Source organism: Engraulis encrasicolus, chromosome 3, assembly GCF_034702125.1.
Source record: "Engraulis encrasicolus isolate BLACKSEA-1 chromosome 3, IST_EnEncr_1.0, whole genome shotgun sequence".
In the NCBI taxonomy this organism is placed as follows: Eukaryota; Metazoa; Chordata; class Actinopteri; order Clupeiformes; family Engraulidae; genus Engraulis; species Engraulis encrasicolus.
This window is the reverse complement of record NC_085859.1, coordinates 22,428,243-22,438,094: the sequence shown is the minus strand read 5'-3', so window position 1 is coordinate 22,438,094 and position 9,852 is coordinate 22,428,243. Positions and strand designations below refer to the sequence as shown.

The following is a 9,852-nucleotide window of genomic DNA, read 5'->3' as shown; positions in this document are numbered from 1 at the left end:
ATAACTTGGGGGATGTATTCTGTCATCCGTAGTGGAGAGACAAACTTCCCAACACTGAGTGTACTGTAGTAGTGGTATCATTAGCAAAGGCTGTGTTCCCCTCTGGTTCCCTAAACTCTACTACAGCAACCCTCTTTAATGGCTGCCAGGCCAGGCTGCTGGAGGCTAGTCGCTGGCCGCTGGCGACAGGGGCGGTTCCAGACATTTATTCTTGGGGTGGCAAAGTGTATTTCAGGGGGGCATGCTCCTACACTAAGGGAAAATTATAAACACTATATAATCCACACACACACTTATGTGATACAGTGAATCCCTTAAAGTGAAACCCTGCAATCTAAAGTTCTATGTCTGAAATTATGTCAAGCATTAAGGCTATTGGTCACAATCAGTTCTCTTAATTTGGGTGGCAAATCATATTTCTGGGGGGGCAAATGCCACCCCCTGCCACCCCTTAGAACCGCCCCTGCCTGGCTCCCACTCTGGGCCCTTCACATACACTCTTTCCCATCATATTTCTCAGTTCAAATGTGTCTGCACATACTGTGACACAGCAAATGTCATGTTCAAATTGTGTTACTCTATACATTAATGGTGTATGTGTGACAACTTTGAAATGATCTCGCGGGCCGAATAAAATGGCTCCGCGGGCCAAATTTGCCCCCCGGGCCTGAGTTTGACACCCCTGACCTACAGCAACCCTCTTTAATGGCTGCCAGGCCAGGCTGCTGGAGGCTAGTCGCTGGCCGCTGGCTCCCACTCTGGGCCCTTTGAGTCGGCGCACAAAGCCGGGTGTCCGTGGCACATCTGCCCCAGGCTAGGAGCGCGGGCAAAACAAAAGGCCTGTCCAAACATGGAGCCAGCGAGCACTGGAGGCAGAGGGGAGGGGGCTCGGGGACCGCTGTTGTACTCGGGATTACGGCAATTGTGTGGACGATTACCAATGCGGCGGCACAAAAGGCAGACAGCTTCACATTACAAAGTTGCGTCGACATGAAAGAAATAAACGCAGAGTGGACGGGCCGCGGCCATTGTTGGCCAAAGCCCCATTTAAACGTGTTTCACCGAGGTGTGGAGGAAGAGGATGAATTTACAGTGGCAGCTGTCTTTTTTGGGTGAAGTTGGTGCACAGTTAGACCTGGAATTGTTGCATAAAAAGTGTGAGAGTGGGAGTGAGTAATGGGTTTTTCTGTTGACTGCTTTTGCAGTCAAATCACTCAGCAGGAACTCAGCGAAACCTTTACGTAATGTGCATGCAATACATGATCACTGTCACAGCACATTTTCACACAGGCGGTTGAAATACAACAGCATTTAAGGCATATTATAATAAAAGCCTGTAAAGTTTGTGTGTCTATATCCACTTATGTGTGCACTTGTGTGTTTGCATAACCACGTGTGCGTTTGCCTGCAAGTGTGTATACTACATGCACGTGTAGTGTGTGTGTCTGTGTCTGTGTCTGTGTGTGTGTGTGAGAGAGAGAGAGAGAGAGAGAGAGAGAGAGAGAGAGAGAGATGTTGTGGTGGTTTGGTGTTGTGTGTGTGTGTGTGTGTGTTGCTTTGTCATCCCTGGATGTTCCCTATGCTATGTTGTTGACACATGGCCTAATCCTGCACGCTGGGTCCCCTGTGCCAGTCTTCCGCTGGGCCCCCCCTCCTCTCCCCTGGCCCTCCGTCCACTCGGGACACACTGAAAACACAAAGCCACACACGAGGTCCCATTCCCAGGCAACGGCCACCGGGCGGCCGGGCACACAATGTGACAGAAATTCCACTCTACTATACTATGACCCCCAAAACAACCTTGTCCAACTCTCCCCCCTCATCTTGCTCTGGTACTGTAGTCTGACTTGTTTCTGTCATTTGCAGCTACAGTATCTGGCTATGCAGTATTTTCCAGTACTTTTTATTTTCTCTTTCTCTGATTTTGTCTACTAGTTTTACTGAAGACCATCATTTGTTTCTCCCCAGCCACACTTTGCTACAAAAAGATATTTCTCGATGTATTACATCACAACAAAGGCCTCTTAATATCATATTGTATAATCATATTATGTTACAGCATGATGAATAGTACTATATAATATAATATAATATACATATATTAATATATGGATGACATACGTAATTTCAGTGTTTTCATACTACAATTGAAATATATTTCCTAACATATAACCAGTATGTATAACATATATAGCATTTTGTTTTGTCTCTCTTTTACATTGCTCATGCTTCTCCTTTACTCTGTATTGTACTCCCTCTAGTAACATCACACCAAGCCTTCTGCAATATTAACATTTCATCAATAGCTTCCTGTCTCTCCCTCTCCTTCATTGTAGTTGTGCTGTTGTTGACGTCACTTTATGTAAATTTGTTAGTTGTTGTTCCCTCTCCATCCCACTGCCCTCTCTCTCTCTCTCTCTCTCTCTCTCTCTCTCTCTCTCTCTCTCTCTCTCTTTCTCTCTCTCTCCCTCATTCATTATCTCTATTTCTCCCTCCCTCCTCTCCCTCTTTTTTGGCAACGTTATGGACTTCTTTTCTCCCTGTAAATTTCTATTCACCTTATGTTCCCTGGCTCCCACACTATTAAAGCTCGGCCAGATGCTCTTTTAAAACTGGACAACTGGGCAGTCGGATTTCACTTTGGTGACACAGCCAGTCATTACAGCCAGATCAACAATTACTTTGAAATCAGCCCACGGGTGATTTCAGCCCCCTAAGGAAGGAAAGAATACTCAGACCTTCTGTCTTTCAGTAGAAAGACTCTGAAAGACTTCATGTCAGTAACTTGGAAACTAATGTGTGTGTGTAATATTGCCATTTAATACATGGTATTACGTAGCTCTTAAACTTCTGTTCTGCCTTTTTGCCCTTTGTCCTGGCTGTTAATTAACAATTCTTTCCTTATGTTTTGTTTTGTTTCCAAACAGCTTGAAAAACACCCTTCAGAAGAAGCTGTCCACTGACTCCATGGACCTTTCCGGAATCCCCCTGTCCACCCGGGACGTGCGGCACGTGGCCTACCACCTCCAGACCAGCGGCGGCGCTGTGGCCGGCGTGGACCTGAGCTTCTGCGAGCTGCGGGACGAGGGCCTGCGCCTGCTGCTGCCCGTCCTGGCCACGCTGCCCAAGCTCAACACGCTGGCGCTCAACGGCAACCGGCTCACCGTGGCCGTGGTCAAGGACCTGAGCGAGGCCCTCAAGGACCCCAAGAGCTTCTCCTGCCTGGCCTGGATCGACCTGGGCAACAACGTGGACATCTTCACCATGCCGCAGCCGCTGCTGGTGGCGCTCCGGAGACGCTGCAGCCTCAAGAGCAGCCTGCCCACCATCTACGAGTACACCGAGGGCCAGCCCTACTGCTATCGCATGGAGGCCTCCATTGAGGAGCCCAGTGTCTATGAAGAAGAGGAGGAGGAGGAGGAAGTGGAAGTGGAAGTGGAGGAGGAGGAGGAGGAGGAAGAGCTAGAGGCTTGGGGCATTTCCGGGGATGTCAAGGGTTCGCCTAGTTTTACGCTGCATTACTGTGAAAGGTGAACTTGCCCCTCCCCACTCTTTGCTGCTTGTCACATAGCGAAAACACACACACACCTTCCAACATACGAACAGCCACACTGCGGTCAATAGGAGGAACGAGAGAGATAAGGCATGGAGAAGACAGAGGGAGGAGAGAGTAGCATACGCTCTCCATCTAACCAAGAACTTCTCTTTGTCAAAAACAGCTTCAACAACAACTTTCTTGTCTCTCATTGTAGCACCCATGACCTATGAAGTCACATCACTGGCACAAAGAAGGACAATACCATCAGTCAGTGAGAAATGTTGTAAAAAAAACACCTGTTTGTGACATTAAAACACCTGTTGCCACACCTGGCAAAAAATGAATTTGCTGTGGCATTTCCAGCGATGGCATTCACTGTGTGTGGTACTGTACCACGTGTGGCATGGGAGCACCGAACACACACACACACATTACACACACGTACACACACGCACACCAACGTCAGTGACTTACTGTGTTGGTGGAGGGTGCCCCTGGGAGTGAGGTGGGGGGTCATTTGAGGGGGGGCTTGAAGAGTCTTCCGGAACGGTGTTCTCTTCCCCCCTCAGTCTTCTGGCGCGGCGGTGCAGTGGCCGGCCGTGGTCCCGCCGCTGAAAAAACAAAGTTCCCCAAACCGGCTGCGTGGCAGAGTATCAGATGGCACACTTCACACTTAACCACATGGCCCTCCTTTTGGCTCTTTTGATGGCGTCTTGAGGTGAAGATTTGGCGCCTATGATGGCGGCTCTGTAGGGTTTTTTTTTTTTTTTGGTTGTTTGCTTGGCTGGATTGGTGATGTTAAGCAGCGATGGTCATGTTTTCCACCGCAGTGTAACTGGGACCCTCTCTCTGACAGCCGACCGGCCTAGCTGCCCCTCACGCTGTGTGTGCATGTGTGTGTGTGTGTGTACCGTGTGTGTGTATGTGCGTGCTTGAGCGTGTGTCTATGTGTGTGTGTGTGTGCTCTGTTAATCTCTCAACAAAAGCAATGAAACTCGCTCAACAGACTACACAGCCGATGGGCCGTCACGTGACGGCCGCAAAACTGCTAAGTCAAGACTTTTGCATTTTTCCCCCCCTTTCCAAAACGTCCACTTGTGAATACCCACGCACCCACTTGTGTCGTGTAGTCACGAATAACGTTACAAAACATTGAGCTGTTGTACTCGCTTCAGGCTGTGTTTTTCCCCCGCCCCACTCTGTCTTTTCTTTTCTTTTGCAATTGTTTGCTGAAAACAAACAAAGCAATCTTCGCAGATAACAAGTCAAATGCGACAAGGGATTTCTTTCATTTTATTTGACTGCTACCATCATCTTGCTTCATTGGCTTGCTAATGTTATTTCAGTCTAATTGTTTAGTTATTGGTGTTGTGATCATTCTCCCTTACTTCCTGGGCTGAATACCAATGAAGGAGTGGCATGGAAGTGACACCTTCATTATTTTTGTTTTGTTTTATAATTAACAATGAAGGGCCCAAAACAAAATAAATTCAAATAGAGACCAAAAACAGGTCGCCGATGGATTTTAAATGTTCACTTTAAGTTGAAACATTAAAAGTTGGAAAAAATAAAAATAATTCTGAAAAACAAATAACTGATGTAGTGCCCCCTACTAATCAAATAGCTTTTGTAAATCAAAAGTACACTATGAAGGTCACTGTTTATAAGGCCCGTTTTTCAGGGAAAAAAAGGAAAATCATGGAGAAACCGTCTCAAATGTTATCCTGTTTTATTTTACTGTAACAGCACAATTATTGCAAAAGAAGGGCTGGGCCATTGGATTGTACACAAACTTGTTAGGTACACTTAAGTATATATATTGAACAATATTGGCATCCCTTCCTATAAGTCTATAGATATAAGGTCTCATTGATCCCTAAGGATGTCAATATAACAACTACAGCAGCAGCCTTGTGTGTGCTGAAAGAAATGGACTTGACTACAGATGTGGTAGACCCCTACTCGTCATGTGCAGTAACCACTATAGGCCACAGGAATGATACACTGCAAGAGATGGCAGATAGCCAAAGATACTCAAAGATTTCTGGTTTCATATCATGACAGAGAAAGAATTGGTATTGAATGAATGTGCTTTTGCTGCACTGCAGGATCATTTTAATGGTGAAGAATGTTGGTTCTCTTGCTCGTGCAGTTTTAATTGAGCGGTAAAGGTGATTAGCATTCATGGGCCCGCTTCAGAGGATGAGAAGAGGATTATCTTTGTATTCGTGTGTGTAACACCATCCTGCCTGCCTTTCTCATATAATGTGTTGTGTGTCAGATCCTAAATGTTAAATTAATTAAAGTAATTTATTCTGTATTTTATTCAAGTCTGTTAACCGACATTTGAGACAATTCTGTTTAGTTTGACCAAGACAGTGATCATATTTTGGAGAGTGTGTATGTATGCTTGTGTGCGTGTGTAGTGAACACATACACACCATATATTTATGATAATGCATTTGCTAACTTCCAGATGGTATAGCCAGAGGAGTAAACAAAGACTGTTTCATCAATGCTCACACTGTAGGCGTTGGAGCATTGTGGTGCATTGGATTAATTTTGAACCATGACAAGTCTGTTAGAGCCTGATAAACTTACTGTAGACCTTCAGTTCAAATGTAGTCTCTAACGGCATTACATTTCTTGCTGCTTCGTTTGGCCACCCAGTGCCAGTCAGTACACCTCTAAATGATATTTCATATTGTCTGCCACTTCCACACTTTAGTATATAGCCCTTTAAAAGCAAAGCACAGATATATTCAACAATCGAACATGGGCTTCAATGGGAAAGGCTCTGTGGGGAACAAAGAAAGGTGAATTGCAATGACCTTTACCAGGAGGTGAAGCAGCAGGTCCCGAGCTGTGTTTGTAGTCTGTGCACTTTAAACAAGTCCTGTCTCACTTACAAATATGACGTCAGTTTATGAAATGTAGCATTTTGAAGTTCTACTCTGTGTCAGGATTGGCATTTTTAATATTTTAGTCATGATAAGTCAACTGTCAGTTGAGAGAGTTTGGTCTCAAATTTGTATTCTTAACATTTTAATCGTTTTTTTACGTAACTTGTGTCAGTGTATTGTATGTGTTGTTCTTGTCACCTACGTGAGTCTAATACTTGTGTACATGTACGTACGTCTGCTGCGATATGTTGTTGTTGTTCATATACCTGCTTTTGGCTTGTGTTGTATTAAAGCAGCAGAGCCTCTTGGGAGATGTAACACTATCGCAGAAGGAGACCATAGTTCGAGCCCAATCTAAATATGCGGCGAGGTATTTCTCAGTCAGTTACAGTCACTGGCATGGCATCTAGAAGAAAAAAAACAATTTGAGAGTATTTTTCAGGTCTTTTTCCAAGCAACTTTTGCAGATTTTGTAGAGGACATTTTAATAGAAGATGTGATCACTTCATCTCGTTAGACGATTTTTTAAATGTAAATTGGCATGAAATTAGGCCTATACAGTTTCCCTTTACTGCCAAAGATGCTGTATATCCCCGTAACCCCCCAGACCTTGGGTTTATACATAACGCTACTGCCACCTTGACCATTTGAGGCCTCAAGATTGCAATCAGTCGATGTACCTATAATAAGTCTCTTTTCCACCGCCTGTTTTCTGGTAAGCCTACAGCTCAACACAGAGTGACTCGGCCGCCACTTTTGCTATTTGATAGGGCACGACACAACTCAATCGTAAAGCAAAAAGTGGCGGTCGAGTCACACTGTGTCGAGCTGTAGGCTTACCAGAAAACAGGCAGTGGAAAAAAGCCTATAGAGTAGTAACCCACAAGATTTGACGCAAATCCTTGCACCCATCATAAAGCTATCGTCACACCACATTTCAGTGATATACTGTACTAAGTTGACAGAAATACAACGAAACTGCCGTTGGAATATGTTCCAACAGGACGACTTCAATTCGCTGCACAAGTTCTCTTAGCACGCAAGTTCTCTGAGCAAATCTACTGTAGCTTCCTGATCATAGGGTATGGCTCAACCTGTCACTTGCCATGGGTCGAGTATGGGTCCAGAAGATGCCCTCGAGCCACAGCTGACGTGTCAGGTCAGTCACAGGCAAGGGGACAGGCTGTCCACCATGAATTATTTATTGAGATATGGCTGTTTGTTTACTTTTAAACATACCCTGAGAACTTGAGAGAGAGAGAGAGAGAGAGAGAGAGAGAGAGAGAGAGAGAGAGAGAGAGAGTTGGGGACCTTGGTAGGTGATATAACTTGTGCTGCAGCACGAGCAAATATTTATTCGAAAATACCACTATTTAAAATAATTTTAATGGAATGTGCTACAGTTGCTGCATATGTAAATAATAATAAAAGAAATATATAAGCCATGTATGTGTAAGAACTTTGCTAGTTCTTCTGACATAATGCCCGTGGTATATTTTACCAGATTTTTGGTCACATTCCTTTGCTATAATAATCTATCTGTGACTGTCGAAACTGGTGGGTGGGATTTTTCATGGTGTAGTTATAAAACATGCTGCCAATTCATTCCATACTCTGGAGCAAGATTAAACTGGCCACATGACTTCCAATTGAATGTTAAATTGAATCCCACGGGTTTATAATCTACAGGAAGTGTATATACTGCTGTGGGGAGAGACTGTGTTGCTGCATCTATGTCTCCACTTATTTCACTTGTATGCTTGTCCTATGTGAGCCCAGTGTCTGACATACACAATTGTTTTTGAAGACTGTTCAATTTAAGTAATAATTAAAACAAATAAAATGCTGTACAAATCCAATATGTGTTTGCGTGTGTTTGTGTGTGTGAGAGAGAGAGAGAGAGAGAGAGAGAGAGAGAGAGGGAGAGAGAGAAAGAGAAAGAGAGAAAGAAAGAAAAAGAAAGAGACAGACAGACAAACAGAGAAATGTAAATAGCCATGCACACACACGTTCATTCCCATAGAACCTTTAATGTGGTCTTGAGTGTTTTCTTTAGCTGAATGAAAACATGTGCTTGGATGTTTGGCCTGTGGCCATGCTTCATGTAAACACAGAGCTATGTGGTTGCGGCATGGCACCAAATGAGCTAATGATGAATGTCAGTGCAGCTGTTTATTGCACAAGCTTGACCCTCTTGATAGGGTGTTTACAGAGGCCAGAAGAGGGCTGACTTTACAACAGAGGTGCATGTGGAATACCTCCCCATAACATTCGTCATACAGGTAGATACCCGTACACTACATGCAGTAGGCTATGTAAACAGACAGATAGGCTGACTGACTGACTGACTGTCGGATACATGCACAAACAGTATGTGCATGCTATATACGCACATACTGTGTAAATACATACAGTACATACACACATTACATACATTACACAGACCTATGCTGCCCTACTAGTTCAGTAACTACGCCAACACTGAAACTGAGAGAGGGGCCTTCAGAATATTGGTGTTAGGCTGGATATTGCAGTTACTGCAAATTTTTCGTAGCAATACAGCAATACTGTATCTATGAAACGGGACATGCTTTCCTCGTACTTAAAAAAATCTCTGCTTGAACCCAGGGCCGGATTAACGCACAGGCTAGATATGGCTGCAGCCTAGGGGCCCCCACCTGCTAGGGGGCCTCTGATTGGCCAAAAGCTAAAAAAAAGCAGAATTGTGACAAAATGCAATATTGAAAAATTCATCTGTAGTGTTGAGCACCGTTGGTAGACATGTTATCCTTAATTCCTATCTTGTAATTATGGCACAGTCTATGTAAATCTGTTGCGAAATTTTCCTTCAGGGGGGGCCCACAGTAATCTGTAGCCTAGGGGCCCCAGCCAATCTTAATCCGGCCCTGCTTGGACCATATGGCTTTGTCACATAAAGGAAATGTTATGAAGACCATTTTCAGTCTTCAATTTTGACAAAATATGTGGTTGCTGCACTTGTAGGGCAGTATGTACATATCAATTACTTGGTGAACCAACCCAAATCAGTCTTCAGTAAATTTGAACGACATTGTGGATTCTCAGGAAAAAAAAGGGGGAACAACAAACTTTGAGTCGTTCCTGAGAAATAGTCGAGAAATATTCAGTCGTGCTTTGTATGGATTTAAACCCATTACTTCTATGGCCGCATGATCGTTCCGTCTCCAGTTGTTTTCCCCACAAAATGTCCAATTATAATCACTCAAGCCTAAGACCTTGCATATGGGACTCAGAGGAGAGCTATAAACACAAGAGAGAAAGACACACAGAGACAGTCACAAAGAGTCATAGCAACAATGAGAAGAGACAGCTAGAAAAACACAGATATACAAGAGCAGGCCTGGACTGCTTATCTGGCCTGTAGAGCATTTC

General features: G+C 44.3%; 1 protein-coding gene across 1 annotated transcript in view; it reads left to right on the top strand.

Annotated features, from left to right (window-relative positions):
- The window catches only part of lrrc75ba (leucine rich repeat containing 75Ba), a 50,478-nt gene extending 46,622 nt beyond the window's left edge, over nt 1-3,856 (top strand). Inside the window, exon 4 of the mRNA XM_063194359.1 lies at nt 2,928-3,856. Within this exon, the coding sequence (XP_063050429.1) occupies nt 2,928-3,534 (607 nt within the window). The 3' untranslated portion in view covers nt 3,535-3,856. The remainder of the gene's footprint in view (nt 1-2,927) is intronic.
- The last annotated feature ends 5,996 nt before the right edge of the window (nt 3,857-9,852 follow it).